Raw genomic sequence first — 21,856 nt, forward strand, 5'->3', positions numbered from 1 at the left:
TGAGTGCGGTGGATATTAGAAGACTTTTTTAATGTGCAGGCCACAGTCTTGGGGGCTGTGAGTTGACTAATCAGCGAGCCGTCACTCTGGATCTGCTCTGAGCCGCGTGGTGTCTGCAGGCAGCTTAACTCGCCCTCCCTCTCCTTCACTCTCCCTCACTCTCTGTCGTTGTCTGCATCTCTCTATCGCATTAGTAATTGCCTTCGCTGATCTCTCTCGCTCCTCCAGTCCTTGCTTCACTGTCGCTCGTCCCTTGTTGGTGTGCTGCGGGCCTTAGTCCGGGCCTCTGTTTGTGAAGGAGCAATGATGGTAAACATAAGGCAAACAGCAGCATTCATCATTCTCACATCAGCCTTTTGTCTCTTGGAGTACTTCACTGTTGTCTGGACAAAGTACAAAGTCAAACTCACTTTCAGAGGTTTTCTTTCTCTTTCGATCTGAGATGGGGCACAGCTTGAGTTGTAGAGATTTCCAGTTCAGGACCTGATGCTGCAAAGGGACGATCACCAGCAGGTGTTGTTTAGTATGCAGGGTTCTGCTGGGCTGGTGAGAGGTCAGACTGTTAAACAGGAAGAGCTGAATACAAACTACAGGGGTTTGAAATTAATTCTACACGACACTGATTAAGTTTTGGATTTTGACGCAGTTTGACTATATTGTAAACATATAATAGAGCAGTAGTAGTTTTTACACAATAGACTGTGAAAAAAAACAATGCTTTTATTTTTCAATAGTACTGCAAGGTTCAAGGAAAGTTTTCAATATACATTTTCATGCAGCCCTATTTACAGTATTTGTGGATTTGTTCCTTTCCAAAACATTCTTGTCACTTCCAAAAGTCATAGGGAATTTAAAGCAAAATCAAGGCAGGCACGCTGACATCTTGAACTGTTGGTGGTGGTTGCCATGCAGCCAGTGGCACAGTGTCGAGTATGTAATATTTAGTGTTTTCATAAGAGAAGAAATCCGGGATTTGGACGTGCATTCCTGTCATACTGATCATATCCTAAATTGAGCCTATACGCGCACATAAACCTCACAGTATTCTGCTGTATTTGGCAGCCAGGTTATACATAGTACCTCCAATGGGAGCGCTGAGGACTGAGGAAGACAGCTGGCGCACAGGAGAAGAAAGTAATGAACATCAGCCTACACCTTGTCCACCTCCGCATTATGGAGCAGCAAGACTAGGCAGCGTATAGACCGGACCCTTACAGCGGTGTAAAGCATGCCAAACCAATGACCTGGATTTTCACGCTGACAGTTGTCATGTAATTAGTCGTGTCGGTGTGAATGCTGTCTCGAGTCAGTAGCTTTTGTGTATTGTTAACTTGGTGGTATCCGTATTTCTATACAACAAACAAATGTCAGCGCCATCCAATTTGAATCGTAAACAGAATATGGTTTCGGACTATTAAAGCCATTGGCATAAATGTCATTGGTAAACTTGTTAGTGCGACAAAACAAATATACAATCGCATCACATTATATACTTTGTCAGTCCCCAACTTCATACTTGCTTTGAGAAATTAAACAACACACAACTCTTGTCCATTATTCAAACATTTCTCTCACTCTCTACTTCCCACGAAATCCCCACTATTCTGAATCTATTTATGATTTATTCATTTGTCCAGTTCAATTAATTTCTGCTTTACATATTCAGCTTTAGCTACAGGGCTATAGTTAATGCAGGGACTGCAGTATTGAGACCTGCTTATCCAAAAATCCTGTTTAAATACTTGTAGTTAGCCACCTTGCATCACACTAGGGTAAAGCATTTTGTGTTTTTTAGTAAAAATACCAGTTGCCCTTTGTGCTCATTTGAATAGCAGGTGCAGCTCTTTTCTCATGGGTGGAAATCAGAATCAGACTTTACCGCGCGTTATCAGCGGATCAGCCTGTGCAACAAGAAAAATATAAAAGACGTGTTGTTTTGTGCACATAAGGTAGGCCCACAGCCAGGTAGAGGTCGCACCGCTGACCCTGATTTGAATCTAGCCATCAAACTGGCGGATGTCCTTGTGTTACGGTAGAGGGGGGGGGGATTCAGCGGCGGAGTGGAAATGTGTTCAGACATAGGCTACCCCACACACCGCGGCTGAACGGTGGGCGCCGAGCTGTAGAGGACGACTGTTACCTGCAGCATCCTGCAAGTCTGAGCGCACGGCGCGGACATGTTTACCTTCCTCTGTGGACCGCTGGCCTGGAGGAGCGGCCAGGAATTTGAGTTCATTTACTTTATTTATTTTAAAGCAGGGGGGGGGGGGTTTGAAGCGTGAGCAGTTAGGACACACAGAGTAAGGAGGATAAATACATGAAGGTTTACCACTGCTCTCTTAAGTGCGCTGGGTCACTTGGGCAGTTTAACCTTTAACCTCTTGACCATTACCTGTGAAAAGTGCCCTTTGAGACACGTTTCTCCATCTTTCTGCCTTATCCTCCCTTCCTCCCGTGAGTGCATTGCTTTGAAAACATCCACAGCGATCAGTGCAGAGTGGCACCACATTCGTGACTGAAGACAGTGCTCTCGCTTCACTTGTGCTTTGTTCTCTTCGCGGGCACTGACCCATGTCACCAGCTCCAGCTCAGCCTGCAAGTGTTTGTCTGTTTGCGTATGCATTCAGAAACATTGTTGATCTCAAAGGATTTTAGGTGACCAAATGACAGAAGTGTATTAGTATTTTCCTTATGTCTTTTGAACTATGCATTAATAATAGGCATTAATGGCAGGGCAGCACATTCACTCCCAAATTTGCTATGTTGTGTTCCTCCCCAAGCCTCGAAGGTCATTTTCTCCTGCTCACCTAAGGCCTGCTTGTGTTTCGCCTCTGGCATCGCTGTCTCCCCATTTTGTCTCTTACTTTCCGTGCACGCTTCAACAAGACCATTTAGCGTCTAATTATTTTTACTCTAATTATTTTGGTCTCTGTCTCAGCCCACTCCCCACCCCTCCATTTTTTAACACACACACACTTTAACCTCGGAGGCTCAGCGCGCGGATGCAGACGAGGGGAGGGTCAGGGTGAAACGCAGCCTTGGGCTTTTCATCCGCAGTTGCCAGTGTCGCCGACTCCTGCACTTCCCCTTCGTTTCCTGTCACGGTTTGCTGTAGTATACGCGTTTTTTTTAAATGAGTGGTCGCCTCGGGCATGGTTAGCATAAAGTAAATAAATGTGTAACTTGTCAAATGTAACCCAAAGAACGTGGCCAAGAATTACTTATTATTATTTTTTATTTATTTAGATAAATAGTGAGTAAATCCGAGTAATCTGCATGCAAATCAACGCTAAACAAGAAATGTAATCGTTATTTTATTGTGGTTTACAGTCATTACTTTTAATAACTGCAATATTTCCATATGCATCATAAATACATAGTTTTACATCATTTAGCTTCAGCACCTTTTATTTATGCCATATATCATTGCATTGGTCTTTCACTGGTCTTTCCTCAAACTTGACTGGTGAGTGGTCACTCGGGAAAACGGCAGGTCTTCCTCATGGAAATACTGCTGGTTTGCTTTGACTTGATACATTAGGTCCGCTTGTGAGTGCTTTAAATTGACAATCCACTTAAAATAAGTATTGTTGATGCTTTAGGAGTGTGTTTGGCATGTATGTGTGTGTTTTATCACATTTTTAAGCCAGTTTAGTAACCATTTTGGCATCTCAACATATGACCTGAATGTTCTGTTGAGTGGCTATTATAATCATGAGAGCTTTTTCCCATTTGTCATATCATTTTTAAGTAGCAAAACGTACATTTGAGAACAATCTTTGGCTATACTCTTTCACCCCCTGTCTTTTTCTGGCATCTTGATAAATGCCCCTGTTTTGCCTGGCAGTGTTTTTTTTTATATTTTGCACCTTTCTGCACTAATCATATTTAGTCTGCCTTTTACCCCGGAGGCATCGCAGCAGCACACGTTTTGAAATGTCATTTGAATAATTAACCTCTGCTCTAATGTTGTCTAATTTAGATTTTAAAAACAGTTCCATGTGACCTGTGTTTATCTTCACTGGTAAAAAGGTTATGTCAGAATATAAATAGCATGAGGTTTGCACTCTTTTATTCTGGGGTTAATTAGGTGGGTGTTATGTAGTATAATGCAAGATTGATATTTTCCACCCACGCTTCACCTCAGTCAGCACCTTTATTGGCTCGTTTTGAAGAGCACCATTCCCTTATAAAGTTGTGCTTGTTTATGCAGCACTTATCAAAAACAATCAAAGCCTTTTCTACTGATTAAGAGAAGTGTGACCCGAAGTCCACAATGTATAAGATGTATGTTGTTCATCCTTGCTGAAAAGACAACACATTTTCTTGTATTCATCTTCATTTTGCGTGATCATCCATAGACCGTGGACACATTTCCAGTCTTCTCCTGTGGTTACTTTTCATTGGTATTTTGTAATGCCACATAATTGTTGCACATCCCTCAACCGCTCCTGAGCCTGGTGCTCCGTGGCGGTTGGACTTTTGGAGAAGTGGCTGAAGATAGCTCTGTGTGTCACATGAGGCTTTTGTAATGCTGTGCACAGACCTTGAAAACAACACTGTGGCGAGTACGTGAAGGAATAAATGCATGAGTACGGATGTGCCCGGGCAGATGACCTCAACCAACATGTGAATGACGTGACGCACGCAACATCGTTTTATGACTAAAGGATAAATCAGAAAGCACTGCTTAGTCAATTGAATTCAAATAGTATGTGATCACCTGGGTGTTTTACTATGCTAATGCAGTGTTGGGCAAGTTACTTTAAAACTGTAATATATTACTTACAGCTATGAAAATGTATTACATGTTACTGTTTCAAAAATGTAGCTGAGTTGCACTACTTTGAGTTACTTTTGAGTTACTTTTGGCAAAATATAAACTGAATATAGTAATAATGCCACTGAGCAAAAGTGCAGTCAGAATTGTCCTTTTCCTTCTCTTTCCCCCATTCGCTCAGTTTTGTTTTGACGACTCTAGCTACACGCAACTGCAGATCTACCAGATATACCAGTGTCCGTTATTTGGGGGGAGTTTGGATTTTTTCATTCATACATTTAAATGCACTTGAATTGCAATGACTAATATATTCCGGTATCTTGAGTAAGTATGTTGTACTTCTTAGTTACTGAAAAAAAGTAATATATTCTTGTAACTCGTTACTTTTGTAATACGTTACCCCCAACACGTGTTGCTTGTGCGTGACCATCGAGCATTTGGTGCCACTGTGAGTAGAGGTAATTTGTGGCCTTGCCCTGCCCTTGCATGGTAAACACTGACTAAGAGCTCAGGAATCTTAAGAGCTATAAAATAATTGCAGGCTCCTCCCATAATCCTTAAAGAGCTGATTCTTGCCCTGGCTTAGCCCTATCTGCCACATCTTGACGTTCCACATATTTTACTTGAAATATGACGTGCTAATCATTTAGTATTAATTGCACTACTAATTATATTTGCAATTTCATATAATAAATAAATAATCAACCTTTTTGATTAATTTAGCCAAACCCCATATCACTTTCGTCAAAATATAAAATACATAAAAGCTTTCTACAAGTCTTTTATTTCTTCTTCAGTGGTTAAATTATCCATATGGCACTGAGACATGGCATTTAGTAGGAAAGCAAGTTGCCCAAAAGACATTGTCAAGTAATTGCCAGTTTGGGCTTCACTAATGCAGTGTACGGTTGAAATCTGAAAGGCCAGTCAGTGCTTCCACGCAGATAAACAATTATGTGCCTTTTAAATGGTGGATGTATTCTAACTCGAGATGCTCTTGAAGACAGATTTAAATGTCAGGAGCAACGGCTCTAAAACGGAAATGAAGCAAATAAATATATAATTTTTATTGTAAGATGCAACATTTTGCAATTACCCATCGAAAAATGGGATATCTCCTTCTTGCTATGTGTCCATAAGGAGGAAATACTGGCCACAGTTCTATATGCTGACACTGCAAGCTGAAATCGCTATGTTGCAAGATACTCATTGCAAAATTGTATTTGTGGGTTTTGGGTTATTATCTAACGTAACTTTTCGTCATTTGTTGAGTGGCCCGTTTCTGCTCCTGCGTAGCATTTTGAAAGGTGTCACCACAAATATGTAGATTTACTGAGAAATCATTCCAATTGAGGAAATTAAATGACAGGACACTGATTACAGTCATGATGGAACAATAATGATTTATTATGTCTATATATTCTAGACCCCATGCTGTTTATATTGCCAGGTGTTGTAAGTAACATCTGGAGCATGTTCTGAGAAAGCATCATGCGCACAAAGTTGAAAAGGAGTCTGCGTGATGTTTCTTTTGTTATTGGTAGCTTGGCTTTCATCTTATGTGCTTCAGACTGTCACGAACTGAACAACACACGCCACTTTATTTCAGTCAAATCAAAGCACAGCTGTATACTGCCGTGTAAACAGGCTGTCTTTGAGGATAATTGACAGGACCATTAATATCACTATTGGCGCATGCAACCTGGCCCTTTTTGTTAAGTCAGCATTGTCGACTTACTGATGATTATGGCACCAAAAAGCAGAACGCTCTTAACTTTTATGACACTGAGCAACTGGTGACCCTCATTCCTGCTTATTAAACCAGATAACTATTACATATTATAGTATTTTCAGATGTGCATTAAAACTCAAGTTCACCCATTTATCAAAGTTAAAAAAAAATCCTATGCTTTCATTGATTGTGCAGAATGATTTAATCATTTCAGACATAAAGAAGTCATAAAATATCAGAATTTAATTTAGTACTGATAATAATGAAACCATGCAGACTCTTGGGGAAACAGCACAAATCACTTGGGTATCAAATATCTCTCTAATATTAACAGTAACTCCCCAAGCTGTGCCTGAACTTGCAGTGATAGATTCAGCCTTATGTTAAAAATAGAAAGCCCATAGAAACCCAAAAGCACTTGATCCTTGTTCATGTAAATATCAATTTGTGGTTGATCGTGCCCACACCCTAAAACACACTGAGCCAAATGTAAATATTTGAGCTTAGTCTTTGGTTATGACATAACCATTAGTGCCCCGTTGTTGACTCACTCCTCTGAGGAGTTTTATGTACTGGAGTTGGCCAAACATTTGAATGTTACTGGGTATAATGATATATCGCACACTATAGGCCACATTTGAATTTCAAATCTTCCAATTGCTTGTAAAAACGCGGTGTGTCTGTTTATGCTAAGTCTTGATGCTGTGCGTGGGCATGTAGGCGGCTCAGTGACTCTCTCTCTGTGGCTTGGGTGCACCTGTCAGGGCAGGGCAGCTCAGGCAGGAAAAGCAGGCAGGACTTGACATAATAATGTGGCCAGGTTGCAACCGCCTGTCAGGGTTTCTGGTTAACCTGGCTATCAATAGCATAGCTTTACAAAAAGTTTTTCTACCCCACCAACACTTGTTTTTGACCCGTGTGACATGTCTATACACAAACCCCTTGACTTCTCTGGACATTTTTCCAACCCCTACATTGATTAAAACAAAACTCAAAGAAAGAAAACATATGATTGTGTGTTGTTTAATACCTTTGGACAATTAATTTTCTGTTGTTGCATCAAGATCAAGATAAACTTTATAGTCCCGAAAGAGGACATTTGTCTTGTCACAATGTAAATAATGGTTTATCAAAGTGGAGAGAGTGGTGTAACTGTTGTCCATTAATGCAGACATTTGATCAAGCACAGGCACAAGCCTTTTGCCCACGCACTTCTCCTAAAGGTCAGTGGTGAAATGTGAACTCTCAGAAGGGAGCAGATGGCTTTAGATTCCTCTCAATATAAAGCTTCTGTGTATGAACCACACTGAGGATGTTTTCACAAGTCGTCAAAGTTTACCAAATAATATTTTAAGGTCAAAGGTTGTGTGTTTTATTTTTATTGCCTTTCCCTCACTCCTCTCCAGTGAGCTGGCACTTTCCTGAACATCTCCTGTTGCCGCGGTGACAGGCGGGCTGTCTCAAAGGTCGTGGCCCGGGGGCAGGAGTCAGTCCATGTTGTGACACATGACAGTGGCACCAATGCAGCTTCGCATGAAGAGGTGGTTAGCAGCTAACGCTAACATGAGCCCCCTGACCTTTCCTTCCTTTGACTGCCTTTTCCTTTGTGATTTCCTTAGAAATTACCTTCTACTGGGAATTTGACACAGTAGCATCCCATTGATGATGACTCCGTTTGGCCCGTTAGGTGTGGACCATATGCAGTGACTAATGCCACAGACTGCTTGTGACGCGGGTGCATTGATAATTGTTTGCATATGATAAACAACATATTACTTGCTGTAACTGAGTCATAACGTTGCCTCATGGTATGATGACAGACATGGAAGCAAGAAGTGTGTCTCATCTGTAGCCCATTCACCCAGCAGTAGTTCATTTGTCTCATTCAGCTTCTCTTCATTTGTTCATTTTGCTCCCATTTTTTAATAATGAACCTTAAAGGAGTATTATTCAGGTGGCAGTGTAGCGGAGCGGTTAGCACTTGTGCTTTACAGCCTTTCTGTGTGAAGTTTGCATGTGTTCCCCGTGCTTGCGTAGGTTTCCTCCGGGTAATCCGGTTTCCCCCACATGTACAATAGGTTCCCCTCTGGGGCCAGGACTCCCCTGGAAAGGAGATTTCTAATCTCAGTGGGACTTTCCTGGTTAAATAAAGAATACATAAAAAAAATACAAATATTTTTTTTTTTTTTACCGCTTGTAATATAATGTTATATAACATTGTTCTCTCTTCAGAAACATACCTATAGTAATATGTATTTACAGAGGCTTCGATCAAGCAGTTTTGAGTGATCCTGTTCACTTTGGTCATTTCTTCTTCTCCCGCTGAAGCGCCCCAATCTGCATCTCTTGGATTTTGTTGCATAGATGAAACACAAAACTGTCCCCCACATTTTTAAAGCCCATGATAATCCATCATCGGACTTGTTTCTGAATTTTGTTCATCCATCAATCTGTTAGCATGCCGTTATCTGAAAGTGAAAGCTTGTTTTTACCATTTTGCCAACAAAAGGACACTTCAGGCCTATTGAAATTCCTGATCAGCCCAATCTCTCACTGTATTTTCTTAACACAGACATTATTTCAACTGAAAACATGTTTTCATCATGTTTTTTAGACACCAATATGCATGATATGTCCACTTCAGTGTTCTGGGACAGCTTGCATTATTGTCTAAACTCTGTTACACATCCATAATCTAATAATAATAATAATTTGGGTAGTTTGCCCTTTTACACCTCATAGACTTTTTATGACTGAAATCCAACTTTGAAATGAATACTTTTGGGGTAGAGCTTTTTTGATTCCTAGAAATTCTCAGAGCTTAGCATATCTGAGCAAACACATATCTTGGAATTCTTTGGAGGTTTGCTGGGAATTTTGTAGCATCACGTCTCAGGCTTAAAAAGACTACCGGTACTTAAGGAAAATTAAAAACCTGGTACTCTTCGTTTTAAGTGTGAATCAGTGTCGACGGTGTGACCTCCCATTGCAAAGGTCATCGTTCCCCACTTCCTTATGAATCTGCCTCTCCCAATCACCCACCATCAGCATCGTGTACTCGCCCACACATCTCTGTGCGCCGAGCACACCCACCTGCCCGTACCCCCAGCAGAGCACCACATCTCCAGTCTCCGGAGAGCCCCCCCCCCCCAACCCCCCACCAACTCTTCCTCCTCTCCTCTCTTCGCCGCTGTGGGATTACTTCCATCTGGCCTACTTTCCGCCTGCGCTCCATATCAGCCATCTATATGTTGTTGTTGTTTTTTCTTCTATTTTACACCTTCAAATGCTCCTTTTTTGATCATTTTGTTTTTCTCAGACATCAAGTTATTCATCTTTCATTAAACCCTCACGCGCTTGTCACTCTGCATGTCTTCTGCTTTCTATAGGCTTTTTACCACAACTATGGCTCCAGGCTAAACTATATGCCCTATATGTTTGCTGTCCCTGCTCATTTGTGAGCTGTGGCCTTTGCTTACCCTTGGATTACCAATGTATACAGAATTTTGAATTAATCTACTTCTTAGGACTTTTTTCAACAACGCAGTATCAATCAGTCACACTTCGTGCTATTGAAGACTGACAAGGTACATGCATTATCTTTTACTTGAGAAAATGCCCCTTCATTTGTGCAATTCTTTGCAGAAATTCTCAGCCTGCCTCCTTTTCCTTGAAGTGCTTTTGCTTGTTTGTATTGAACCACCACTTGAACCACTTTATTAACTGCTTCATTAGAAAGTAAATAATTATTTGCAAAACACTCAACAAACTAGCTACAGCATGTAGGTTTTTAAATAAAGAATTATTGCAATATATAGCAATGGTGAGGACAGCTATCACATTTGGCATTGAATTTTACATCGACAATGAGCATGAGTCCAGTGTTCTCCGTCTTCTCCACTGAGGTCAAACTGACATGGACAGATTGATTGATGTAATAATGACTATTCCCCACAGCTGCTGTTCCTTCTGCAAAAGAAAGTTCAGTTTATGTCAAAGTCTGCCATTTTAGAGTACTCTCAACTTTTTACAGTTGTTTAAATAACCATGAGGTCCCAACAAGGTCAAGGGTTCACCTGGCTAGATTGTCTCATTATCCTTTATCAGGACAAAAACAGCCTGTTACTGTAAACTGTAGTCCCTCAGTAAATATAAAATTATAATAATGAGGCTAATTCCAATGACTATTGTTAATGGAGGGAAACTGGCTTAGGGTAAACAACAGGTTAGGGCTATGGCAGATCTCCTGTAATTCCTTCCCTCAGGAGGTCTACTTAAATCCAGTGTACAGACTTGTGGAACCACAAATCTGAAGAAATCTCAAGGATGAAAGGCGGAATGACAACAGTTCTAATAAATCCAGTCCAGATGCCTACTTTTTGAGCAACATAAACTCTTGACAACTGAGAGATTTCACAACCATATAATGATCACCATAATATGGTCTTTAATCACATATGGTCCAAATTATGGGCATAGATTTTAATTTTAAAAATATGAACACTTCATTGCTTCCTAATGTCATCTTCATCATCTTCGTTTTAGCACGATACTAATTGTGTTCATTCATCTCTAAAATAGGCCTTCATGCTGTTCAACATGCAAATACATACTTGAGTCACACCCTTGGCTTCCTGCCCACAGCATCACGCAGTGTATGATATGTACCGAGCATGTTTCCTCTGACACACTATCAGTGACTATTGGCCACAGTCACACATGACGAGTGCTGGTGTAACACTACCAGCTTCATCGTCTCTTTGTCACGTCCACTGGTCACCAGCCAGTGATTGTTACCACCACATTCAGGCACAATCCTAGTCTCGTCATTAGGACAGTTAAAGACTTTGAGGTTATTAAATAGTTAAAATAGTTTGTCACCAATACCAAACCAGGCCTCTTCATAGCTCCCATTTGGCCTCTTTACAGGCCCAAGCAAGTCTTTTGCTTCATCTTTGCTTTGCCTCGGTCATAAATTATCGTAAATACTGGAACTATAATCTTATTTTAGATCTTTTCACATAACTCAAGTCTCCGAAAGTAATTCGGAACAACAGCTCAGCTAGTTCAGCTGTTAAGATCCATCCCCTCAACTCTCCTTCTCAATCCGATCATTTCACATCAAGCAAAAAGACATATTGGCAGTGGCCACCTTGACTCTGCCTCAGGCTGTGGTGGTGTTAGTGCCAGTCAAAGTTGAGATGAGCATTGGCTCAGCATGTCTGCTGTCATTCACTAAGTTAAGGCAGACAATGGACATAAACAGATATATTGGATTATGATCAATCAAAGATAAAATGTTAATTCTAATGTGTTAGACTTCAAAAACACACATATAAAACCCACATGTTGCTTGCACCAGAAGGTGCATCCAATTGTGTGTCCAACATATGCACAGGGCCACTCAGAGCTGGCCTTGAAGCTGGACATGTCCTCGCACAACAATCCTGCTGTCAGTCATGCCTCCCATTACGCTGGGCCTGACATTTAAAGTTGGGTGAAGAAGGCGGACAGCATGCCCTTACATCCTCCACTCCCCTGCAGTGGAGCCCTTCACTCTGTGTTGTGTGTGCTATGACTTTGGCCAGACTTGGTCTGGCATAAGGACAGCTGTCACATCTCCAGCCTGTCACGTACCACACAGCGAGCTGCCAGAGGCCAGGGCCGCACAGACACAAGGGCCGACATAAGGAACAGTGTCAGGAGCATCAGAGATGTGCAGTGGTGGACTGCAGGCTCCTCTAACCTTGATGTACGCTTTCACTTTGTTACTTAAACTCCTGGAGCTGCTGAATCACAGGCTTCAGGGCACCCAGTAAATACTGCCTCAGTGTCTGCACCTCCCCTGCAGGACAGTGGTCCCAGCGAGGCTGTTTCAACGCTCATTACTCCACAATGAAATAGTACTTCATTAAGACCCAGCCTGTAGCCTGTAGAGTCAGGCTTTTTTAATGCAAGTTCTTTCTTTACTTAAGCCTGCATTGCCCTCCAGTCTGCTTAATTCAAAAGACTTAATAAGAGTCTGCAGCCCATAATGGTCATTCAGGGCTTTATTTCATTACTGAAGGGAATATCTTCTGTTTAAAGTTGAACAAAGCCAACGGGTTGAAAGATCATGTTTCTTCTCATACAAATGTCTTTTCCCACGTCTTCTGATGTTCGTGCTTAGTAGATTTGATATAAATGTTTACATTCCTTTAGATTTCGGGCACACTTTGGCCATTCGAGTTTGTTTTTATCACTGTTTTGCTCATTTTACCCACATTCTGGTCTACGTGGTATTTCCTTACTCATTATTGTGCTTCAGACCACCCCAATTTGATTTACTGGAGGAAAATATAATCTCTGGAAAGCCATCCTTAAGTAAAATGAAAAAAAGTTGTTTGTGTGTTTGTTTTCTATTTTAAACCAAGAAAACCTTTTCTTTCATAGCAAACTGATTTAGAGTGGCAATAAATTAACTTAAGGTTTAAGGGTGTGTGTGTTAGTTTTGTATACTGTGCTGATGCAGTATAATTTGTGACAGCTCTTTGCTGTCCATTCGGACTAGATGAGTTTGAATCATGCCACAGAAGAGCTCTTCCCCTCCAGACTCTTTGAAGATGGACCACAAACCAAAGCCGCTGTGTTCCTCCATGGCCTTTTCACCAAACTGTTAGTTCACATGCATCTGTTTACTGCATCCCAGTCCAAAAGAAACTTCTAATAAATAAGCCGTAAAGATGAGAATGGAAGTTGACAGCTACAAACTGGAGCAAAACAATCTTCCCTAAACCCCCCTCACCCATGGAGCCCCTGTCTGTGGCCTGTTCTATCTGTCCCATATCGTCAGCAGTAGAGCCCTGAGCGCGGCTGTATGGGGCAGCTCTTGTTTACTGGAGCTCAGTCTATTGATGTGAGCTGATTCCATCAGGCAACACTTTTGGATGCGGCACTGTCTCCTCCTTTAGCCCAATGAATGCACTTGACGAGGCAGACTGGGACAGGCCTCAGAGCTGCAGCCCTGTGACTCTTAATGTCTGTATGGGCTTCAACAACACTATTAACTGTTCATAATCTACATTTCATCCTCAAAAGCCACAATTCTGCCCCGAGGAGCTGCTTTATGATATAATGAAGTGTTGTACTGTGTATTTGAGCTGCAACTCTTAGTGCAGTGTTTTTATTGTTGTAATATTGAAGTCAGTGGTTAATTTAATCAATTGACATATGATGCTGTGTTATTCCACTTGATTTGTTGAAATTCTGCTCAGTGAAGTTTTCCGCCCACTCAGGCTGTCTCCAGTGGTCACTTTGGGTTTGTGTGGGGCAGACATGTGCAATTAGTTAATAGGCTGCTGCTAACTGGTAGCTTTTTGCCTCTGTCCATCATGTTTGTAGCTACATTTCCTCTCACCATCTCAGGCAGCGATTATAACAATCGGCTGAGTTCAAACCATCTGTAAGACATTTGATTAACGCTCTGTCAGGGGAACGAGGCCGCATTGGTATTTGATGTGGAAGTGCGCTAATGACAGTGCCTGGGAAGTAGCCATGCTTCAGGAAAAACATCACAGAATGGTAAATTAGGAGCTTGGAGAGACAGATGAAGTTTGCACCACGCAGCTCCGGGTGGCCTTTGCCTCACTCTCTCTCACACATGATGTGAGGGTGCTCGCAGTCATCAGCTCAGCCTCATGCAGCTGTTAAAGCTAATGTGCCGTGAATCCCAACAGATGTTTTTTTTTTTCTTCTTTCTGGTGTCTTTCCTGGTCTCCTTTGCAGCACTCTTTGGGGACTTGTTCCACACCAACTGCCTTAAAACTCTGATAATTGTCAAATTAATGGGTCTTTGTCTTTCTCAGAACACAACACTGGACCCTGGTGAAGATGTGGCTCTTCTCTCCGTCAGCTTTGAAGACGCAGAGGCCACACAAGTGTTCCCCAAGCTCTACCTTTCTCCCAGCATCGAGCAGTAAGTAATCAAGTCTTCAGTGAGTCTACTACTGTTGCTTCTTCGGACAGCAGAGCTGGATTGCCGGATTAGTTTGTTATCATTTTATAGCTATACATATTAAGAAAATATTATAGGGGGCCACATGATCTCCAAATCATCCATATCGCAATATTAGGTGTCGCAACATAGAGTACCTATAGCAAGAAGTTAATTTAATGGAACATACTCATGTTAAACATATTGAAATGGTTGACTATATACAATTATCTGCACTATTCATAAATGCAGATTATTGTATATAATGTATAAAATGGCCACTGTTCAACAATCTAGCTCACAAGTGTATTGCTAATTCACTTTGACTTAGTTTTGTTCCAATCTTTCATCTTTAATCAGGAAAAGAAAATGCAGCAGTGTTGGCAAATTATGTCACTGAAATAATTAATTTATTCTCATTATATTCATCCAAATGAAATCTGAATAGCAAAAGGCATTGTATGACCATCTGAGCCATTTGAGTGTCCAGCAGACTTGTGAAGTGTGACCAGCCATACGGGATATGTTTTCACTCTGCGCCTTATTAGCGGGTTTAGCATTGGCACTTTACATTTAGATACCTGTATTTTATGATTGTGTTGTTTTTATTATCTCATCTCTCCTCGTTCACGCTCCAGTATTTGAATCAGGTAGAAGTCGTGCTTTTGTGCCAGGTACGGGCCGCTCTGACCCCAGGGCCCCTCTGTTTGGGCTTTCGTGCATGGAATAATCTCAGGCTGATGTTTATTTACAAGCAAACGCCCCGTCGCACCAGGTTAGGAGACCTCTGCTGCCCAGCCCTCCTCCGCCACCTCTCTCTGTCTTGCCGCGCTTCGACCTTTCCACATGGCCTGCACTCTGCTCCGGTGTTCCTCCATTGTAACACACTGCTTTGTTTGCCAACATGGATTTAGATTAAGTTTGTCAAATCAAGAGCCTTTTCCTCTGTAGATGCGGTAGCAGTTTGTGGATGGCACAAAACATAAGTCACTGGAGATCCTTCAGTCCTTTGTTTAGGGACTGCATTTTTAAACCGGTAAGTTTAGAGCCAGTTAGTTTCAAAGCAGGAATGAACTCTGCACACTAATTTGGTATAGAACATCAACTATTGTACACTGGTAAAGATGACATTTGTGAACTCTAAAACAGCATTGTAGACTATACCTTGAACTGCTTTACCATGTTGCCTCCCTTTGCTTAAGCTGAGCACTTATGCGTGACCCTGTGACAGTGACCTTGAAGCAGCTCCAAACCCAACTCTGCAGTGACTTGTGCTGTTCTTGAGGCAGAGCTGCTCGGCCGGTCGCGTGAGAGGAGCAGACAGCAGCAGGCTGAAGGCAGTGGAGCAGGCTACAGAGGACTGACTGCCGGCACAACGACAGTGGCAGCGGAGGGGGGGTGAATAAGCTCAGGCTATAAAGCGCTGTAAAGTCTGTTAAAAGGCAAGCCTCAAAGCACAGCTCCCATTTAGGCCCGTTCTCTGCCTTTGTCTTGCGATATTTGCACATATGCTTATGAAGGCTGGATGAATATGCCGCGGTACATGCTTTTGTGCACCTTTTTGTCAGCTGTGTGGGAGTGTGTTAATTCATGACCCAGGGCTATAATGTATGGCTTCAGCAATTGTTTGAAATGATCGCATGTGTGTTTCATGTTCACGCCTGAGTGCGTTTGTGTTTCCTGCCATTTGCTGTTGATGCTCCTTAATTTAGCACACTGATGTGTGTTAGCCTTTGCTGCATGTTTATGCAGATCTGTAAGCTCTATTTGTCCTTACTGACCCTTGTTAGCCTTTGGTGCCCATTATTTTACATAGGCCCAAGTGAAGAGGAAAACACATTTATTTCAGCATGTTGCTGCATCTCTTTTCTAGTGTTAAATATGACAGACTACATCTATAGCTGTAGTGCTACAAAATAGGAAAGAAGTAGAATGCAGTCAAACAATTGTCTCCACATAACTGTCTTTCTTTTTTGTCATAGTTGTTGTAGTTGTATGTCCAAGTTGTAAGAACAGACAGAAGACATATGTGTGTGTTCTGCTGACCCATTGTAAGAGCTTATTTGATAGAGCAAATAATTTATGGAATGTTTCTCAAAATGCCTTAACATGTTTTTATAAAGTTTTGTAACCATCAATCAAATGTTCTGGTTTCATTAGACTTCTATTTCAATACTTTAATCTGCTCTTCCTTTGATCCCTCGTCCTGTAATTTTGTCCCCATTATCCTGCCGGTGCCATCCGCAGACATCCTTGTTCCCTGGCCCTTTCCCTGCTAAAGAGTTTAACTCCAGTTGTCCCTGTATCCTGCTCTCTATCCTTCCTCGTTTCCTCATGTGTCTCCTTTCTCTCTCCTCTTTCCTCTCCCTCTGTCTTCCTCTGCTCCGCTGATCCCTCTGGCTGATCCTCAAAGGGAAGCCAGTGTGAGTGAGTGGGACTTAAAAGACAGAGAAGCGGCGTGCTCTACACTGAAGGTCGTCCCTCGCTCCGATGGAAAAATGGATAGTTTTCTCTGTCTCTCTCCTCCATCCTGTCTGTGGGTCTCCCATCACTCCAGAGTTGTTTGAAATCTCGTTTTTCTCTCCTCACATCTGAAAGCTTCGAACGCTAACTCCCCCCAGAGCTATACCTCGATTTCTATTCACTTTTTTTTTTACCTTTAGTTGCTGCTTTCTGCTTTTTTCACTTTATTGTGCTGTAACAGGGAGAGAAATATGTTGAAACACCCACATTTTAACCAATAATGTACAGCACAGACAGCTCCATCTGTTCATGCATCTTTGATGTGGCTGCACTTTGTATTCGCTACATTTTGTAGGAGTTATTGATTATAAGGAGTTATAAGGAGTAACTTGCAGTGGTTCTGGAGGCTTGTTGAAAGAATTACCTGTTTGAGGTTCATATCTTCAGTCTTTTATAATAATAACATGAAAACTGGCTGGAAGAAAACTTTTTTTTTTTTATGAGAGTATGTTATGTAACGTGTCTGATTTTACCCTAGTATGGTTTTAATTTTTGTGTGAGCTAGACATGAAACATGACAGTGTCCATAAAGACAGCAGAGGATATTTGGAACTTTAATACTTTTGTACCTTTCCTTCTATTAAGTAATTTTGTCTTCAACTCTCCATTTTGCAAAGGAATCAGCCACCCTCCCATTAGAAAATGCTTCCAATAATTATAAATGAGTTTTATGCAATTATCTAGCTAATCCAAGTCTTTCATTTAGATTACAGAGGTCTAAGTTTTGCTTATTACCACATGTCCGAGTCGCCATCAACTACATTTCTACAGTGGAACATACGCGAGTAAACCAATCAGCGAAGGGCGGGCGTGTGTTGTTGTAGAGTTACAATGAAAAAACGATAAACTCAAGCCATTAAACTACTGACCATGTAACCTCGCTAATTGTTCTTTGTTATAGTTGCCTTGTGACTCGCTGGTTAAGACCCTTCAGTGTTTGTATTTGATCATGTAAAGAAGCTAAACTTACTGTATCTTGTACTCCTTCATAATTGCCCCTAATACATTTGAAGTTTTTTGTTGCATATTCTAAACTATCTCACCTCTCCTCTCTCATACTTTAACACTACTTGTTTACCTGATTGAACTGTGCCCATGAGATGCGCTGGAACCGTCTTTGCTTCCCCGGAAAAAACCTGCTGCATTGCATAAAAGAATTGAGTGGGCACTGCCTGTCTCTGCCCCCAAACCAGATTTAGGAGCCCGTAAAACCCAACGCAGAGAGACAGTTTTAGGCTGCACTCCTGTTTATCTGCGTATCTGCATTTGCCTGTAGGTGCCTATGGATGTGTGAGCGTGGGCGCCCGCGTGTGTCCCTTCTCCAGAGGTCTGCAGAGGTGTGTTTTTTTCACGGCCTTTGAAATCCGCGCATTATGATCTGATATTTTTCAAGGTCTCCCGAGCATCTTGTCGCTGTCGAAAATCATCAACCAGTTGGAAAGTCAGTCACTTCAGATGCAAGCTTCCCCTGTTTTAAACTTTCACCGTTTTTTTCCCTTTCACTTTGGGACTATTGATGATGGTCAACTACAAAGTGTGGTTTAAAAAAGATAAATAGACCGCTAAATGTCCTGGATCAAATGTAGCTGATCAGTATCCACCTCTGCATAAACCTTTACAAGTGTTAAGATCTGAGAATTACTGCGGAAGAATTGAATTTACTCTTTTCGCCGGTTTGACTCATGCTCAGGAAAGAAATGTGAGTCAGGCTCTGGCAATTCATAATACCTGCTGCTTCAAGGACGATCCAGTAGAGCCTCTGTGTTTAATACCATCAGGCTGATGTCCATAATTCAATTTCCACTATATAAAAGTTATTATTTCATCTTCCGCTTCATTGCTTCTTTCTTTTCTTTTGCATAAAAGCGGTGCTCGGTTGTAATTTCCTGTGACATTTAAGTCCTTGTAGAAAGTCTCCTATACTGTATATGAGGAGAATCTTGGGCGGGAAAGGGTTATCATTCGCTTTTAATCTTCAGTATAGTCAGGTTGCACTATTTAGGTGTTTAGTTTTTAGTAGGTCCTTCTTTCCAAGGTCCTTCATCTTTCCTGGACCCAGCAAGGAGTTTTGTCATAGAGATGTGGGTAAAATACATTCAAAAACAAAGTGGCTGTGTTCTACATTCAAAAATTCACTTTTTAAGACCAAGCCTAGTCCCGCTCTAGCTTTCAGCCACGCTAATTGGTCGGATGGTGCGGGCAGTGGCATGCACCATGACACAGAAGTAATGCAGAAGCAAAGATTTTATTCTGGTGACATGCGCCAATGGGCATAGAATCAATGCACCATCTTGGATAGTCAGGGCTTGGTCACGACCCACTGCATGGGGAATAACCGTCAGTGAGATTTAGAACTTCAACAGAAAACTGTAACATTAAAAAAAAATTGTGGCTTGCTCTGCATTATTTTTAATGTAATGTACAGTATAGATACTATTATGATACTGTGTTTTGTTCTTTATTATTTCTTATGTCTTTTTTGACATAGGGCCTCATTTCCTAGTTATCATGCAGTTCTTATATTTGAAGAGTTTAGTGGTGCTAGGCTAGTGCTAGGCTAACACATGTCTATGGTAACTAGTAGCCTGCATTAAAAACCTCTTAAAAATCATCGGGTAGTCCTCCAAACGTTTCCATATCTGATTTGTAGAAAGCTCCTTTGTGAATTCAACGTGTAGTAACGCCGGCTGCAGATAAACAAACTGTTGTAGATCCGGTAACCTCAGGATCTACGGATTACTCCGCCACTGCATAGTTTACAACCAGGAGGCTGATGCTGCTCAAATATAAGTTCTTTTAAATTCAAAATGGTTATATTTAAAAAAAAAAAAATGATTCAGTCAACACAGACAATTAAATCAGTAGTCTGGTGTTAAAAGTGATTTGCCTCAGGTGCACAGTGCTTGGGTCAGACTGGTTTTAATGCAGGCCACTAGTTACCATAAACATGCGCTAGCCTAGCACTAGCCTAGCACCACTAAACTCTTCAAATGTAAGAACTACATCAAAAATATATTTTTTTTAAAACAAAAGACTCTGGATACTAGGAAATGAGGCCCTATGTCAAAAATCCTGAACTATCCCTTTAAGTCTGAAATTTACCAGGAATAATAATAGTGATAATAGTGTAATACAGATAACCGCATCTACATAACTTTTCATCAGCATGTTTTCATCTTGAAACTTGGCACCACATCCTTTTCTCACTAGCTTGTCCGGTATTGGGTAGTGTGTTTTAAGAGTGGATCCTCAAAGCTGAATTGTATATTTTCTGCTATTACATGCATTATTGGGAGTGAGTAAAACCAATCTCACCAAACAGAACAAAACTGTCCTGCATGGCTTTCACTTTGCCCTATATGGAAAACCCTTTTTACCCCTAAGTCTTTACTCTTGTGTTGCCACGGTCTGACACAGAGCTGCACCTGAGTCACAGTATCATGCCTGCGTTTGATGAAGTCACTACACACCAGCCTGTTTACATGTGTGCTACACTGTAAATATCTCATACAGTGGGGCTGCGTTGCTCACCGGGGCTGTGCACGTTCTCATATCTCTGATGACTCCTGTCTGTGTGGGTAGTGTTAAGAGCACTGTCACCGTTTAAGACATAAAGGGACTCAGGGGCCCTGGAAAATATCACTGCAGAGAACACTTGCTCTTACAGGAAGCATTGGGTTTCCCATAACTGATGATCTCAGTGGTGTGTCTTTCAATTCAAATAAATCGTGTCGCTCTTTTTGTTAGACATATTTGATTTTATTTGCCACGAAACCTACCAAATACAACTTCCTACAGAAACAGACTATTTTTTTTACTTTATTTGAACTGCTTAATTATTGTCCCAGAATTCACATTTTGTCCATTCGTTTCGTTTCTTCTCATATTCTGCAATTGTTTCATGCCCTGACAAGCGAACAGTACAATCCCATCAATTCCTCTTTTCAATAACTATTCCGTCCGAAAAACCAGTGTAATACAAAACACATTTTTGTTCCTCGGCCCGCACTGACACAAATGAGTGACGAACGCAGCGCCGTTTATTTTGTCCTTCTCTAACGCATTTCCATCTGAATGATATGGCGCTATTCTTAGACCTGTGGGTGGATGGATGGGCATCAGCTAGATTTTCATTTTTCAAAAGCTTTCTTGTGCTCGATGCAGTAAGCCATTTGTTGGTGAGCAGGGAAATGCACATGCTAACGCTAATTATTTGCACAAAGCCCTGCGTAAATAGTGGGTTTGACAATAGCTTTTGCTTTTGTGACAGCTTGCTTGGCTTGTTTTCTCTAAACGCTGAAGTTAACTAACACAAAAACTTGAAAAATTACATTTTGTAAGATAGATCTGCTGAAGCTTTAATGTAGCTCCCAAGGTCAAAAGTTCACTCACCATTGGCATTTGAGTGACCTCTGTTTTGAAATAGTTCCCATAAGTATGTTGCTCTGGTTAAGGTGGAGCACATTGTTATGACTTATCAAACTCCCCTATACTCCCTTAAATATTTCTTCACAATACGTATTGTTATATTGCCACATAGTGCATGGTGGGAAACGTACTAGTCAAGTATCTACTGCATCATTTGCATTTTCGCCTCGATAATGATAATTATTTTTGCCCAAAGGATGTTTTACTACTCTGTATTCTGTATTTTATATTTGACATAATGTCTCTTGAGCGGTTTGTCCATGCATGATGTCTTTTAAACCTGGTAAACAGTTGTCAGATTCAATGGACAAGAGTTTACAACGTAAAGCCTATCAAAGGGCTTCTCGTATATAGAAGAAATCATCTGTGAACATCTATGTTTTAAAATGAGCATTAGGAAAGAACGAGCACTTCTTAAAGA

The 21,856-nt window shown here is 41.3% G+C and overlaps 1 protein-coding gene across 1 annotated transcript in view; it reads left to right on the forward strand.

Annotated features, from left to right (window-relative positions):
* babam2 (BRISC and BRCA1 A complex member 2) overlaps nt 1–21,856 on the forward strand; it is a 53,669-nt gene that overhangs the window by 16,257 nt on the left and 15,556 nt on the right. Inside the window, exon 7 of the mRNA XM_079573048.1 lies at nt 14,357–14,466. Within this exon, the coding sequence (XP_079429174.1) occupies nt 14,357–14,466 (110 nt within the window). The remainder of the gene's footprint in view (nt 1–14,356; nt 14,467–21,856) is intronic.

The sequence above is a fragment of the Gobius niger genome (assembly GCF_951799975.1).
Source record: "Gobius niger genome assembly, chromosome: 16".
Classification (NCBI taxonomy): domain Eukaryota; kingdom Metazoa; phylum Chordata; class Actinopteri; order Gobiiformes; family Gobiidae; genus Gobius; species Gobius niger.